The 17285-nt window shown below is 43.8% G+C and overlaps 1 protein-coding gene across 1 annotated transcript; it reads left to right on the top strand.

The window, feature by feature from the left end:
- Positions 1-1889: 1889 nt before the first annotated feature.
- Positions 1890-9611, top strand: LOC308103966 (uncharacterized protein). The gene is made up of 6 exons (XM_080454201.1): positions 1890-2133; positions 2654-3028; positions 4487-4582; positions 5255-5488; positions 5791-5950; positions 7051-9611. The coding sequence occupies exons 1-6, from the start codon at positions 1912-1914 to the stop codon at positions 8007-8009; spliced, it is 2046 nt and encodes a 681-aa protein (XP_080310327.1). The 5' UTR covers positions 1890-1911; the 3' UTR covers positions 8010-9611.
- The last annotated feature ends 7674 nt before the right edge of the window (positions 9612-17285 follow it).

Raw genomic sequence — 17285 nt, 5'->3', positions numbered from 1 at the left:
TACAATGTCATGGAACTGAAAACAAAGAATGTTACTTTTGTTGTGTACTTCACTAATCAGTAAAACACAAAATACTAAATGATTATATAAACAACAGGATACTACAAGCAAAACAAGTGTGGTGGCTACTAAACATAGACCCACAGACCTTAAATATATAGACCCACAGACCCTAAGCATATAATATAGACCCACAGACCCTAACACAGAGTGAGTTCTCTCAGGCAAGCAGCAAGTACGTTAGTAGAAGGCCAGTCAGAAAGCACTCAGAGCGTCTGGGAAGGAAGTGGAAAATTCTAGAAGCTGTACAAATCAGGATTTGTCACAAATATTAAGACTAATGGACCGTACGTTCCCAGAAATGAGATGATATCAACATGTTATTGTGTTGTTGTACTTTTGAGAAGATTGTGAAATATGAAGGCAAGAACAGGACCCCATCAGAAAGGAGGGGGCGAACCAAAAGAAGAATTGCAACATCAGGTCATATAAATGTGAGGAGAGGGTTATATTGGGGGCGCTCATTAAAGCTGCACTATGTAACTTTCCTCTTCTACCCCGGATTTGAACCCGGTTTCCTGCGCAAGTGCTGATTTTTTTTTACCATTGAGCTTGCACCTGCTTGCTCAGGGGATAAATTGAATCTTGACCATCAGGTACACATTTGGGTCAGATCCTGTGTCTAGGTGAGACAAGACCTTTGACATGATCTAAATTTCTCAATAGAAGAGCAGGGAGACCAAATACAACCACCCCAATTGTATAAGTTGGTTATATTGTATTGACATACCAGGCATACAGATTGGACAAAATAAAAATGTATTAATTTAAAAGAAAAGTGCCGCTTTAAGGAGGATCTTAGGAAGGAGTCACGATCACACAATAGTTTTCTTTGGATGCAGATGATAACTGTATTTTTAGCCTTCTCCATTTGGAATTGCATCAAAGGCAATAACTTATAGATAGAATAGACCATAATAGACAAGCCTTAGGGATTTATTGTGTTTTTATCCTCTGTGATATTGTGTGTGTTGTTATTGTCATGGAAGTGCTGATGTGCCCTTAAATTTTTATCACCATTTTCATTTATTCAATTCATATAAATTGAGGAATTCTTCATATCTGAGAAGATATTTATTTAAGTATGTCATCATTGTTCTGTAGGCCTATGGGATATTTATGTAGATAAAAAAAAAGTTGTGCTTATACATTAATGAACAAATTAAGAGCATTTGTTTATGAAAAGCAGAACGTTTGAGTGGAATCTTAGACATTATTTAACACAAATTATTATACACCTGACCTGAATGTGAAATTAAACTTAATTTGGGCCAATATTCCCCATGGGAAATATATTGTTTCACTTAAATTATTTATTTCTATCTATCTATCTATCTAACTAGCTGTGTCTGTCTGTCTGTCTGTCTGTCTGTCTGTCTGTCTGTCTGTCTGTCTGTCTGTCTGTCTGTCTGTCTGTCTGTCTGTCTGTCTGTCTGTCTGTCTGTCTGTCTGTCTGTCTGTCTGACTTTTGCTTTCATACTAGATATAGCCTTAAAGCCCGTAATTCTCCGTATATGTACCAAAACAATATATACGGTGCTTACCCGGTTGGCCCAAATGTTAAGTAGCGGTCCGGAGTCTTTGTGCAATGTATTAGTCCATATTCTTCAATAAATAAGTGTTTTAATCCCGTCTGTGGCCGAACGCCATTTTTCTCCCTGGTTTACTTCCTGTTAGCATTGAGTGTAATACCGACTTTCACCAGATGCGCCCCGTCACTACCGCCCATTGAGAACGTTCCGCCAGAACGGGCGCGGCTATGGCATTGACGCATGTCTGTAAAGAGAAAACGAAACTTATTGTTGTTGTCATTGTCAGTTTGAGTGGTGTGAGAGCGGTGTGATCAGTAAAATGGCAGAACAACAGCAAGGAGTTATTCTGGACCGAGATCAGTTATGCTGTTCTATCTGCCTAGAACTTTTAAAGGAACCAGTGACTCTACCTTGTGGTCACAACTACTGTAGAAGCTGTATTGAGGGTTACTGGGACCAGAACAGAGAATACAGCTGTCCTCAGTGCAGAGAGAACTTCAGTCCCAGGCCCGTTCTGAAGAAGAACAATATGATGGCTGAGGTGAGGGAATTAAAATGAGCAAGATAATATTGGTGGTGGTAATAGCACTAGGTGGTATTTTGGTGGTGTGTGTGTGTGTGTGTGTGTGTGTGTGTGTGTGTGTGTGTGTGTGTGTGTGTGTGTGTGTGTGTGTGTGTAAATGTGGCTGTACGTACCAATTATTTATGTTTGGTGTTTTAATGGTGCTCCTTCATCAAAGTAAAGTGCACTGACTAATTAACTAATTCTGGATTTGAAAATGTACTGTGAGGTATTGTTTAAATATATTGATTGGAAGCATGTGAGTATTAAGTATCAGTGAAAGAAAATAATCATTTAAAGGGGTATGAATATATACTATATGAATAACAGTACAATACAAGAACAGAACAATCAACAGTATAAAGTTCAAAGCTCAGTCACTGGCACTGCTTATTCCTATGGTCCTAGCAGAGTCGACCACTGAATCATTAACCTCAAGCTGCCTGTAGTTTCTTTGTCATCAGTGAGTGACATCCTCTCCATTACTTTTGACTTCCAGATTGTGGAGAAAGTGAGGAATCCAGAAGGTCAGCAGTGTTCTCCCTCTGCTGCTCCGGTCCACGCCGACCCAGCAGATGTGGTCTGTGATTTCTGCACTGGAACCACATGCCACAAAGCCCTTATGTCTTGTCTGGTGTGTCTGGTTTCTTGTTGTGAGACTCACCTCCAGCCTCACCACAATGTTCCTGCGCTGAAGAAGCACAAGCTGGTCCCGGCCACGGCCCGACTGCAGGAGAAGATGTGCTCCAGTCATAACAGGCTGATGGATGTGTACTGTCGCACAGACCAGCAGTGTATCTGCTATCTTTGCATCATGGATGAACATAAGGGCCACAATACCGTGCCAGCTGCAGCAGAGAGGACTGAGAAACAGGTAGGACCGCAATCACTTGTTTGACAAGATATTAGTTACTGCACCTCCCCCACTGCCCCAGTCACTCACGGAGTCCCCCAGGGCTCAGTGCTCGGTCCCCTACTCTTCACCATCTACATCCTTCCCCTCGGACAGATACTACGCAACCACGGACTTCAATTCCACTGCTACGCTGACGACACACAAATCTACCTTTCCACCAAAACCATCACCGCAGCCACCCATTCCACCATCACCGCATGCCTCACAGAACTCAAAACCTGGACGCAAAACAACTTTTTAAAACTCAACTGCAATAAATCTGAAATAATCATCATCGGCCCGACTCCCTCACTCGCTCCACCCAGGACTTCTCACTCAATATCGACGGCTCCCTCATTAAAACCTCCCCCCACATCCGCAACCTTGGTGTAATTTTTGACCCCACCCTGTCATTTCTCCCGCATGTAAAAAACATCACCAAAATAGCCTTTTTTCACCTCCGGAACATTGCCCGTCTCCGTCCCTCCCTGACATCTTCCGCTGCCGAAACCCTCATTCATGCCTTCATCTCATCCCGGTTAGACTACTGCAACAGCATCCTCCACGGTATCACCGCCAAAACCCTCAATAAACTTCAATATGTACAGAACTCAGCCGCCCGCCTGCTCACTCACACCCGCTCCAGAGACCACATCACACCAGTCCTCCGTGACCTCCACTGGCTCCCTACAAAGCCCTCAACCACCAGGCACCCCAATACATTTCCGACCTCCTTCACAACCACGTCCACACCCGTTCCCTCAGATCCAGCGATGCCAACCTCCTCAAATTCCCCACCAAAAAAACGAAGCGCACCTGGGGTGATAGGGCATTCTCCGTTGCAGCACCCACCCTCTGGAACCCACTCCCACCTCACATCAAAACCGCCCCCACCCTTGCCGTGTTCAAAACCTCCCTCAAAACCCACCTCTTCAGAACTGCTTTTCCCACCTAGCTGATCTCCTACCACCCTAGTCTCAACTTTTGTTTTATTCCCTGGCCCTCTGCAGCCTTTTTAACTTTTTATTCTCTGTTTTTTCTTATTAAAGTTGTTTTGTTTTGATTGTGTTCTACTTAGTTTAGCATTGTAAAGCGTCTTTGAGTACTCAGAAAAGCGCTATATAAATTCCAGGTATTATTATTATTATTAGTTCATGTTTCAGGAAATGATCATGAAGCATTAATTCAAAGCAGAAATCAGGTTGTCCTTTATTGGGGTAAATTAATTAATTAGTTAGTTGATTGCCTTCTGTATAAACCCAAGATAAATCTCAGCCTGACTTAGGCCTTGATCTACAATGAAAAACATAGGGGAATTATGTGACAAATTATATTTCTTGTCACTGCAAAAAAAAAAAAAAAAAGAGAAGTTATTGTCACTGTATTCATATTATGTGTGGAAACCAAACGGTCTCTTCCAATGTTCATTTATTGCAGAAACAGCTGGTGTTGAGTCAGCAAAATGCCCACCTGAAGATCCAGGAGAGAAAGAAAGAACTGACAGACCTGAGACAGGCCATAGAGATCCTGAAGGTGAGCTGGTGATATGTTACTAGTTTGACCCTGATATTGTGTTATTTACTGTGGATAGAGATAAGATGGTGATGCTAAATGAGACTAAATTCTGTCCCCACACATTCTTGCACATAAACTAATAACAGAGACATTCAGAATGACTGCTATTGACTGGATTGCAACAAAAGTAGGCATAGCAGCAACCTATAAAATAAGGCTAGCCATGTGCTTCAGGAATTATTAGCATGGATAAAATATTTTCAGATGACCAAAAAAACAACAACTATGCGATGCGATGTAAGAGTGTGAACTAGCCAACACAAACTCGGGACCCCTGGATCGCAGCCCTCCACTCCCTCCTGTCTAGCATCAGGGACTACAGTGTGGCTAGCTGTCCTGCCGATGTGTTTCTGCATAGGTGGTGTGCCTCTTGTTCCCCTCCTAGCTACACCTTGGATTCAGCCAATTAGTTTTTTGGAAAAATTAAACAGATATAATACAGATCATGCCAGTAGTCATGTGATACTAGTGATATTTCTTGTATTGTTTTTTATATAATGTGTGTGTGTGTGTGTGTGCGTGTGCGTGTGCGTGTGCGTGTGCGTGTGTGTGTGTGTGTGTGTGTGTGTGTGTGTGTGCGTGCGCACGCGTGGATGGGTGCATATGTCCGTGTCTTGTTGTGTTAACTAGACTTCTGCAAAAGAAGCCGTCGAGGCCAGTGACAAGATCTTCTCTGAGATGATTGTCTCCATTATGAGAAGGCGCAGTGAGGTTAAAAAACTGATATGGGACCAGGAGAAGACTGCAGTGGCTCAGGCTGAGGGACTCCTGAGGCAGCTGGAGGAGGAGATAGCTAAGTTGGAGAGGAGACATGCTGAGCTGGAGGAGCTGTCCAACACTGATGACATCATCTATTTCATTCAGGTTCCATTCCACAGACAGCTTTCACTCTTCCAACATCATGTCTTCTGATAAATTGACTAATCATGAAGATTTGTTTTGAAAAATGTATTAAATATTTTTCTCAACTGCACAACTGAGCAATTGACATGAAACAAAAGGTCACAAGACACATTCAGACCCATATTATTGACACTAGGTCTGTTCTTTGTGTATTAACTAGCTGAGAAACAACATTACCAGTTTTAATCAAAGCACTAATCTATTGATCTCGTATTTTGTTCTTCCATCCCTGTCTACTGGTGTCTCTGCTTTTCTCTGTCCAGAGTTACCAGTCTCTCAACAGTTCTAATGGATCTCCAGTCTTACTCAGTGTTGTTGTCCATCCTCTACGTTCCTTCACGGGTGTGAGTGATGCTGTGTCTGGTCTGAGAGACAAACTAAACAACATCCTGAAGACAACTTGGCCAGAGATATCAGAGAGAGGTGAGATTAATATTTTCCATGTTTTTTTTGTCAACCAGCCATTGTAGTAAACAGTGTATTTGGAAAGTCAGAAGGAAATTTCTTTGCTGCCAAAGGGATATTTGAAATAGAGTAGACTGATGCTACACACATGGGCATGTTGGCGGTAAAACCAAAGGATTTTAACTACTAACTACCTTAGCATCCCTATTCTGGGAATGTCATAATAGGCAAAAATAGACAAACATTCAGAAAAACTTGGCATTAGACCTGAGGCCGATTCTAACAACGCTTTCTAAATCCTGACCTAAGTTTTCGGAAAAACAAATATTTGTTACATAGAACAACAAGAACCCCAAAAGGGGTTCCCGGCTTGAAAGGTATAGTTACGTAATGGGGTTCCAGATCTAAATGGCTTAACGTCTATGGGCTTTTGAGAGCACCCCAGGCAGTTTTTAAGTCGCTTGATTCAGCATTTAGATATTTGATGTTCTCTCCTCCGCGTCATCAGTGCCCATACCCTAGGTGGGGTTGGCGAAAGGGCCTCTCTGTGTTGAGTTTGCATGTTCTCCCCGTGTTCCCTAGGGTAGGTACCCTCACAAAAACATGCAGTAATCCTGGTCACTATACTGCCTCCCCCTGGCCAGCTGGGGCGCCTGATGGAGGGGAAAGGAACTGGTTGGAATAACGTGTTCCTTCCACGCACTACGTCCAACCAGGGAAACTCTCCCCTGTCAGGTGACAAGAAGGTCAGTTGGCTCTCATGCATTGAAGGAAGCATGAGCTCGGCCCTGGCCTCCCTAGGTTGGCAGAGGGAAGGTAGTGCCCAGGATTACATAGATAATTGGCACTGGGTATAAAAATGGGGTTACAAAATAGTGGGATAAAAATGTAAAGACAAATATTTGATATATCAGACACGCCCCTTTCCTATACAATCCATTGTAACTTCACACTCCATTTTAACCATGTTAGATTCATTAATAACTTTACTGTGATGTGATTCTGATTCTACTAGTGCCAGTGGTTTAGTAAAGTTTGTTATTGTGCACCAGTTATGTAGTATTGTGTACTATTGTGTACCAGTAATAGTAGTATTATGTATTAATGTATATTTTCAGTCTTTGGTAACAGCACCAGTCGCGGAGGTCTGTTTGGAAACACCAACAACACCAGTAGCGGAGGTCTGTTTGGAAACACCAACACCACCACCTCCAGTAGCGGAGGTTTGTTTGGAAAGACCACCACCACCACCTCCAGTAGTGGAGGTCTTTTTGGAAACACCAACACCACCTCCAGTAGTGGAGGTCTGTTTGGAAACACAAACACCACCTCCAGTAGTGGAGGTTTGTTTGGAAACACCAACACCACCTCCAGTAGTGGAGGTTTGTTTGGAAACACCAACACCACCACCTCCAGTAGTGGAGGTTTGTTTGGAAACACCACCACCATCTCCAGTAGTGGAGGTCTGTTTGGAAACACCAACACCACCTCCAGTAGTGGAGGTTTGTTTGGAAAGACTACCACCACCAGTAGTGGAGGTTTGTTTGGAAACACCAACACCATCTCCAGTAGTGGAGGTTTGTTTGGAAAGACCAACACCACCTCCAGTAGTGGAGGTTTGTTTGGAAAGACCAACACCATCTCCAGTAGTGGAGGTTTGTTTGGAAACACCAACACCATCTCCAGTAGTGGAGGTTTGTTTGGAAAGACCAACACCATCTCCAGTAGTGGAGGTCTGTTAGGAAAGACCAACAACAGTGGAGGGCTGTTTGGAAACACCAACACCACCTTCAGTAGTGGAGGTTTGTTTGGAAAGACTACCACCACCAGTAGTGGAGGTTTGTTTGGAAACACCAACACCACCTCCAATATTGGAGGTCTGTTAGGAAACACCAGCACCACCACCAGTAGTGGATTTAGTGGTTTGTTTGGAAAAAACACCACCTCCAGTAGTGGAGGTTTGTTTGGAAACACCACCACCACCTCCAGTAGTGGAGGTTTGTTTGGAAACACCAACACCACCTCCAGTAGTGGAGGTTTGTTTGGAAACAGGGGCCCTGATTCAACCACTTTTTGACTTGCAGGCTTGCACCTCCTGGTACACCTCAGTGTCACTGAAGTTTAAGCTTCAAACCTCCCAAAACAAACTGATTCGGCTACTCCTCGGATTGGAGCCCATGACCCACCTTTCTCCCACCCATTTTGCCAGCCTAGGCTGGCTCAGGGTGGAAGACAGGGTTAAACAACTAAAAATGGGACTGGCCTTCAAAATTGTAAATGCAAATTTGCCCGATATGCCCCCTATTCCCGCATATCTGAGTAAATACCTCCAAAAGGTTAGCGACACCCACAGGCACAATACCAGAGGGAGCGTTAACAACAATTTGGTACCACCCACCCATAAAACAAACATGGGCAAATTCTCCTTCTACAGCACTGCCCCCCAGGATTGGAATAGTCTAACCCCATCCCTCAAAAAATGCAGTTCGCTGGGCTCATTTAAAAGAGCCTTAAAAAATCACCTTTCAGGAGGCCAAAAGAGGAGGTAGTACCATTTTCCCGTTAGACAGCCGACCCCCCCCCTGTTCTTGTACATATCTTTCCCCCCCCCTTTTTTTTTTTTTTTTTTGTTGTACATAGTGTTATTTTTTATTTAAAAAATGTTTTTGTTTTTTTGTAATGATATTCGAACTGTGGTGCCACTATATATGTCTATGAATTGAATACCAAGGCCCTCATTGGAAACAAGTCCGCAAGGACTTTTATTAACGGACCTGTTAGACAAAGTATTTTTAAATGTAACTGTGCTGTTTTAAATTTTTTGCCTAATAAAATATTCAATCAATCAAAAACACCAACACCACCTGCAGTAGTGGAGGTTTGTTTGGAAGCACCAACACCTTACACCACCTCCAGTAGTGGAGGTCTGTTAGGAAACACCAACACCACCTCCAGTAGTGGAGGTTTGTTTGGAAACACCAACACCACCTCCAGTAGTGGAGGTTTGTTTGGAAACAGGGGCCCTGATTCAACCACTTTTTGACTCTGCTTGCACCTCCTGGTACACCTCAGTGTCACTGAAGTTTAAGCTTCAAACCTCCCAAAACAAACTGATTCGGCTACTCCTCGGATTGGGGCCCATGACCCACCTTTCTCCCACCCATTTTGCCAGCCTAGGCTGGCTCAGGGTGGAAGACAGGGTTAAACAACTAAAAATGGGACTGGCCTTCAAAATTGTAAATGCAAATTTGCCCGATATGCCCCCTATTCCCGCATATCTGAGTAAATACCTCCAAAAGGTTAGCGACACCCACAGGCACAATACCAGAGGGAGCGTTAACAACAATTTGGTACCACCCACCCATAAAACAAACATGGGCAAATTCTCCTTCTACAGCACTGCCCCCCAGGATTGGAATAGTCTAACCCCATCCCTCAAAAAATGCAGTTCGCTGGGCTCATTTAAAAGAGCCTTAAAAAATCACCTTTCAGGAGGCCAAAAGAGGAGGTAGTACCATTTTCCCGTTAGACAGCCGACCCCCCCCCTGTTCTTGTACATATCGTTTCCCCCCCCTTTTTTTTTTTTTTTTTGTTGTACATAGTGTTATTTTTTATTTAAAAAAATTGTTGTTTTTTTGTAATGATATTCGAACTGTGGTGCCACTATATATGTCTATGAATTGAATACCAAGGCCCTCATTGGAAACAAGTCCGCAAGGACTTTTATTAACGGACCTGTTAGACAAAGTATTTTTAAATGTAACTGTGCTGTTTTAATTTTTTTGCCTAATAAAATATTCAATCAATCAAAAACACCAACACCACCTGCAGTAGTGGAGGTTTGTTTGGAAGCACCAACACCTTACACCACCTCCAGTAGTGGAGGTCTGTTAGGAAACACCAACACCACCTCCAGTAGTGGAGGTTTGTTTGGAAACACCAACACCACCACTAGTAGTGGAGGTTTGTTAGGAAACACCAACACCACCTTCAGTAGTGGAGGTCTGTTAGGAAACACCAACACCACCAGTAGTAGTGGAGGTCTGTTAGGAAACACCACCACCACCTCCAGTAGTGGAGGTCTGTTAGGAAACACCAACACCACCTTCAGTAGTGGAGGTCTGTTAGGAAACACCAACACCACCAGTAGTAGTGGAGGTCTGTTAGGAAACACCAACACCACCTCCAGTAGTGTAGGTTTGTTAGGAAACACCACCACCACCACCTCCAGTAGTGGAGGTCTGTTAGGAAACACCAACACCACCAGTAGTAGTGGAGGTCTGTTAGGAAACACCAACACCACCAGTAGTAGTGGAGGTCTGTTAGGAAACACCAACACCACCAGTAGTAGTGGAGGTCTGGGTCTGTTAGGAAACACCACCACCACCTCCAGTAGTGGAGGTCTGTTAGGAAACACCATCACCACCAGTAGTAGTGGAGGTCTGTTAGGAAACACCACCACCTCCTCCAGTAGTGGAGGTTTGTTAGGAAACACCAACACCACCAGTAGTAGTAGTGGAGGTTTGTTAGGAAACACCAACACCACCAGTAGTAGTGGAGGTCTGTTAGGAAACACCACCACCTCCAGTAGTGGAGGTCTGTTGGGAAACATCAACTCCATCTCCAGCCTTGGTGGAACCTCCATATACTTCACCCAACAACCTGGCACCACCCTAAAATTCAACGTAAGTATCTCCTTCACTCTAACCCTTCATGTACTGTATATGTGAGGGTGTAGCTTTAGGTGTAGCTGTCGTAGTTTTAGATATAGCTGGTGTGGTTTGATTTAGCTGGTGTAGTTTTAGATGTACCTGAAGCTACTTTTTAAGTTATTTTTTTTGTGTAGCTGGAGCATTTTTAGGTGTAGCTGAAGTATTTTTAGGTTTAGCTGGAATAGTTTTAGATGTAGTTGGTGTAGTTTTAGGTGTAATTGGTGTAGATTTAGATGTAGCTTGTGTAGTTTTAGTTGTTTAAACACTGCCAAAACATAATTAATCTGGGGGGCACGGTGGCGTAGTCGGTAGCGCCTCACAGCTAGAAGGTCCTGGGTTTGATTCCTGCCGGGGACGCTGTGGACGCTGTGGGCGCGTGCTCTTTCCTCTCCGTCATCAGTGCCCATACCCTAGGTGGTGTTCATGAAAGGGCCTTTCTGTGTGGAGTTTGCATCATGGGCGGCTTTACGCAGGGGCTTCGGTGACTATAGCCACCAATGTTTTATCCAAAGCCACCAATAATTTAAAAATATATATATTATTATTATTTATTTATTTTGTATTCTTTTTTTATTATATATCTATATACAGAGCATTACAGGAGCAATAAAAAGTAAGCAAAGTAAGAATTCAGTCTGTCTGCAATGTCTGCTCTGGTCTGAACCTATTTTTCGATTAAGCTTCCATTGGCTTTCATTGAGTTGATACAGCTGACATGACATGCCTGCTTGATTTACTCACCATTTAGTCCAGGCAATCTATGGAAAGTAAGGGGTTAACCTAGGACAAATTGCAACAGAAACTCTTTCAACTTTTTTTGTTTCATAAATATGATAGTAATAACATATCAAAAGTCCTAAGAAATCCCAGTGGTGGAACATATTTGAAAAATGCTGAAAAAGGTTTCAATTTCCCATTGACGCCCATGTTAAAAAGGATTTAAACATGTTTTCTTGCAAAATTTCCACACAAAAGGTTCAATACTGTCCACTATCAACCAGAAACTGTGTTGGATGCAGTACAGTGATTGTAAAATAATAATAATAATAATAATAATAATAATAATAATCTTAACCCTTCGAGGGCCATTTCTGTATGTTATGCATTATGCATTTGTATGCACTCGGTTTTCATGTTCATTTCATATACATTCTTATGTGAAGCACTGTGCTTGTGATTTTGTTGATGTAAAGCACTGCATTTTCTTTATGAAAGTTAAATATTATTCTTTATAGATAAACTTTATTTTGCAGCGCTACTCCTCCCACAGTTTTTGCGGCACACACTCGTGCCATATGTCAAATTGACTGGCTTCATTGGGATCATGTGCGTGGGAGGGGCCTATTTTACAAATATTGCCAAAAATCACGAACGAAATGTCCAGTCAATCCCAAATTTAGATCTCATGTCAAGGGTGGTTTACTCAACAAATCACCAAAAGCATTTCCACTTTGATCCATAGGGGGTGCCACAAATGCGCAAAATGTAACCGTTTGATGCAATAACAAGATTTTTGGGGGGATCAAACCTCTCAAAATGAAATGCGAGTGATCTCAGGAGTGATTTGACAATGTAATTGGCCCATTACATTTGTGGGAGGGGCCTATTTATTTAGTGGGAGGGGCCTATTTCTTAAAATCAAAACGCCATGTATCGCGAACACGATCCAGTACCAAATTTTGATTCTCATTCTACTACTCTGCCTCCAAAATGTGGAATGCCCTGACATCATCCATTAGGATGTGTAACACTGGTTTCTTTCAAAACTGTCCTGAAACTACAGTTAGATATTAATTCAAAATTGTATTTGTTGGTGACTGTATGTTAATATTCTATGCTCTGTTGATTAATTGAATACATAGGACCACAATGTAAACAAATCCCCAGGACTTTTTGTCTCCGCCAGGCCGAAAGGCATGGCGAGAGAGTATGTTTTGCACCCTGTCCGTCCGTTCGTGTGTCCTGTCCGTCCGTTACCAGCTAATCTCCGGCACCGTTGGCCCGGTCGCTGAGAAACTGTGCACACACACTCCCTCGATGCCAATTCAGAACCAATTTTTTTCCACATGGGCCTGTTATAGCGCCACCAGGAGGCAGATTTGTGCAAAACCCATTTTTGGGCGGTGAAACCGCCCCTATATGTGAGGTTTGGACATCAACATTCGCTGCACTGTGATTGGCCACCATTGTACCCCCCCCACCTATTGTACCCCCACAACCCTGCGCTGTGATTGGCCACCATTGTACCCCCCTAACCCTGCACCGTGATTGGCCACCATTGTACACCATGGTGGCCAATTCAGGACTATTCAGGACTGTGATTGGCTAGTGAACACATGACACATGTGCATAGCCCTATAAATAGGACTATGCACTTAAAAAAAAACACATTGATGGGTTTTTTTAAAGTTAGGGGTGTACAATGGTTGGTCCACAATATTACTTTTCTTTAAAGGATCTACACCATGAATTATTTTTTTTATTTTATATTTAATATCATATGGTGTATGTCCCTCAAACCTTTTTCAAAAGGTTTGAGCCTAAATCATCACTCAGATATACTCATCCCAAGTCAATTGTCTCTGGCTTATACAGCACTTTCAGCTGCAATACCAAAACGTCCTCTTGGGCAGGGGGGGGCTACTGAGCAATTCTGTCTGTTAATAAAAAAAAATTCTGCATAAAAAGAAGCATCTAAGAAAAATACAAAATCGAAAAAAAAAAACTTTGAACATTTTTGAACAATTCCACCTCAAACACTTCTCAAGTGTTCGAGGTGCCTGTTTCACCCACTTCCGGGGGGCGGAGCCAAAATCCGAGCCCGAAGTATTTGTTCGTAGACCCCCACTTAGGGGGGGTAGAAAAAGTTTCGGAGCGATTCGGGCACTTTTCATTTAACATTGGGTTTGCCATCATTAATGTTTGTGACATCAGAAACATTTCCAATCTGAGATCGCCTGTTCAGACACGCCCATTCTGGAAATCCATGAAATGAGAAGGAATGACTGAATTAAAAAAAAAACATTTTTTGGGGTACAAGAGACACTGGGGACCCCAAAAAATACAAAAAAACTAGAAAAAAGTGATTTTCATGGTGTAGACCCTTTAAGTGAACTTCCATCACTGTGATGACCACTGTGACCACACCGCCCACTTCACACTGGGTGTGATTTTTATTTTATATTACTCTTACAGATTTTATCCAAACGTCATGCAAATCGGTACACAGTATCTCTATAGTCATGTGATCAACACGGATCTGTCCGATTTCCCATATTCAATCCTCATTGGCTAAGGTTGGCTTCCAAGGTTTGCAGGATTGGTCCGTTTTGAACAAAATGCCTCAAATCATGAAGCTTGCGATTTCCGTGAAATTTCACACGCACATTCCCTCTAGGCCGAGGAAGAAATGCCACCCTTTTCACATTGGCCTGTTATAGCGCCACCAGCAGGTGGCTTTTATTATTCTTGCCCTAGCTCTGGTTTAGTGAATTCAAATGTATTTTTCCTTATTCACAGGGCCCAATGTATGGTATGAGCCGCATGCCACCTCCACCACAGCCCGCCACCAACGCTCCTCCACTGCCTGAGCCTGGTTACTTCACGAAGCCGTCTGTAGTCCCTGTACAGCCACCAAAAAGCGCTGAGGGGAAGGCCATGGATTTTGGAAAGATCGCTTTCGCCCCCCAGGCGCCATCCAAGGTCCCCAAAGTGCCGAGTTTTGAAGCTGGAGTAGTGGCTCAGTCCACACCCTCATCCTCGTTCAAATTCAACTTCACCTTCTCAGGCTCAGCCAACAAACACAGTGAAAGCCTGCTGGGTCTTCTGACGTCAGATCTTCCCACCAAAACGTATCCACCTGAGCAGATGCCTCCGGCCCCCGAGCAGCCCCCCACCCAACCTGGCATCTTAACATTTGGCACTAGAAATGACGGCGGGTTCTCTTTTTTCAAATTGAAAGAAGGAGAATGGGAATGTAATGTTTGCTGTGTGAGATATAATGCCACGGCTACAAAGTGTGTTGCTTGTCAGAGTGACAATCCTAATGCTTCATCACAGCCAGACGGCAATGAAACCAAAGGCCTTGCTGAAGGGTCAACCTCAGAAGGGGGCTTCTCCTTCAAGTTTGGGACTGATTCATTGAAACCCACCAGTTCAGGCACTGGATCCACAGGTTTTGGAGCTTTCGGAGCTTCGGTGCCCTCTTCTTTTAAATGTGGTACAACTGCTGCTACTTCAACACCTGCGGACACTGCAAACAAGCTGTCAACTGCTGCGTTTGGCTCTGGCTTCGCTCAGTTTGTCAAAAAGCCAGGGCAATGGGACTGTGACACATGTGCTGTGAGGAATGAGGGCTCTGCGGACAGTTGTCTTTCTTGTCAAACTCCCAACCCCTCAGCTAAAACAGACTCAATGGCAGCCCCATCTGCTCCTGCAGCGAAACCCACTGGTCCTGCTTTTGGCTCTGGATTCGGGGCACAATTTGGTAAGAAGCTAGGACAGTGGGACTGTGACACGTGCTGTGCACGAAATGAAGCTTCTGCCAACAATTGTGCCTCATGTCAAAGCCCTAATCCCTCAGCTACAACAAATATAGAACCTCCGCCAGTCCCAAAGCCATCAGCCACATCATCTGGGTCAAATTCTGGAGCTGCTTTTGCAAAGAAAGATGGACAGTGGCACTGTGACACCTGCATAGTCAGAAATGATGCCTCAGCCTCTAATTGCGTTTCCTGTCAGACCCCGTGTCCCAACCCCTCCCTGGGAGCCATTTTTGCTAAGAAGGATGGACAGTGGGACTGTGACACTTGTCTGGTAAGGAACGATGCGTCTTCCAATCAGTGCGTGTCCTGTCAGACTCCTAATCCCAATTCAAGTAGCACAGCCAGCAGCACTGCTCCTTCCAGCTCTGCATTCAGCTTTAGCTTTGGAAGTAAAAATGCATCCAGTCAAACCCTCTGGAACTTTACCTTACCTTGTTACCTTTATAAGTTTGGCCAAAGAAAAGACAACAACTCTGCTTCTTCATTCAAGTTTGAGGCTCAACCATCTGGGGCTAGTAGTGCTTCAGGGTTCTCCTTCTCACTGCCCGTTTCATCTGGTGGCTTTAAGTTTGGCACTCAGAGTCAGGACACTGGAAAGGAAACTTCTGCAACTGAGGATCCAACACCTGCAGATCCAACACCTGCATCAGGGTCTGCTTCCATGTTTCTTAAAAACATTACCGATCAGCACAGAGAGAAAGAAAAGGAGACTGGTGTTTCTATCTCCACACCATCGTTGGAAGACACGGACCCAGATAATCCACTATTCAATGTTAAGCCTAATACCTTAGGTTTTGGAGATCTGGCTAGTGGAGACTTCCAGTTTGGACTGAAAGGCCTGAAAGACCTAAAATTCTTCCTGAAGGATGACAAAACAAAGATGGGGAAGGAGGAAGGCCAAGCAGACATCTCAACGGCTACCGATGTTTCGGCACTTGTCATCAAGCCCCATGCCGGCCCCACCCTGGAGTGGGATAACTACAACCCCAGAGAGGACGTGTTGGATGACACCGCTGACACGTCCATTTACGCCTCTCCCATCGCCAGCAGCCCCATTCGAAAGAACCTCTTCCGCTTCGGGGAATCCACCTGTGGCTTCAACTTTAGTTTCCAACCCATTATCAGTCCAGCGAAGACCCCTACTAAACTGAACCAGAGCGGGGCCTCTGTGGGCACTGATGATGAACAGGATGTCAGTCAGGATGAGGACAGGGATGGTCAGTACTTTAAACCTGTGGTCCCCTTACCTGACCTGGTAGACACATCCACCGGGGAGGAAGAGGAGGAGGAGGTGTTCTGCCACCGGGCCAAGATGTACCGCTACGATAAAGACCTGAGCCAGTGGAAGGAGAGGGGCATCGGAGACCTCAAGATCCTGCAGCATTACGACACCAAGCGGGTGAGGCTGATCATGAGGAGGGACCAGGTGCTCAAGCTCTGCGCAAACCACTGGATCACTGCAGCCATGAAGCTGGAACCAATGAAGGGTTCTGAGAAGGCCTGGATCTGGAGGGGACCGTACCTATGTTCCCCAGGTTCTATGTTCCCCAGGTTCTATGTTCCCCGCAAATAAGGTTCTATGTTCCCCACTTACCAAAAAAGGTTCTATGTTCCCTGGGTTCTATGTTCCCCTTTTACCTAAAAAAAAGGTTCTATGTTCCCCGTTTACCCCAAAAAAGGTTCTATGTTCTCCATTAACATAAAAAAGGTTCTATGTTCCCCGCTCACCCAAAAATGCAGGAAACATACATTTTTAATTTCCAATTACTAATAACATCTCTGAACACACACAACTGAACATAATGGGGAGAAATTACTATCAGAAACTTGCCCGCCCCTTTCCCCTGGCGGCCATCTTGGTGATATAGAGCACCTTGTAGCAACTCATAATGTAATAACGGCGTAATAACAGTTCATAATATAATAAACTAAATGTCATAAAAGCTCATAATGTAATAAAATCATGAGCGATAGCGCAATAACGGGTTTTTGCATAATATAATAACGGAATAATTTGTTACATTAAGATTTTTTTTTTATATAATTGTTTTTGGCTTTATCTGCCTTTTATTAGATAGTATACAGTAGTCTGAGAGG

Source organism: Gymnoscopelus braueri (assembly GCF_963280865.1).
Source record: "Gymnoscopelus braueri genome assembly, chromosome: 16".
NCBI lineage: Eukaryota > Metazoa > Chordata > Actinopteri > Myctophiformes > Myctophidae > Gymnoscopelus > Gymnoscopelus braueri.
Note: the sequence above shows the minus strand (reverse complement) of the source record. Positions and strands in the feature narration are given on the sequence as shown.

Excerpts from the sequence above, each read along its gene's own strand:
- LOC308103966 (XM_080454201.1), top strand. The coding sequence starts at position 1,912 with ATGGCAGAACAACAGCAAGGAGTTATTCTGGACCGAGATCAGTTATGC. Across the intron at positions 2,134-2,653 it reads AGAACAATATGATGGCTGAG|ATTGTGGAGAAAGTGAGGAA; the intron begins GTGAGGGAATTA and ends TTTGACTTCCAG. Across the intron at positions 4,583-5,254 it reads AGGCCATAGAGATCCTGAAG|ACTTCTGCAAAAGAAGCCGT; the intron begins GTGAGCTGGTGA and ends TGTGTTAACTAG.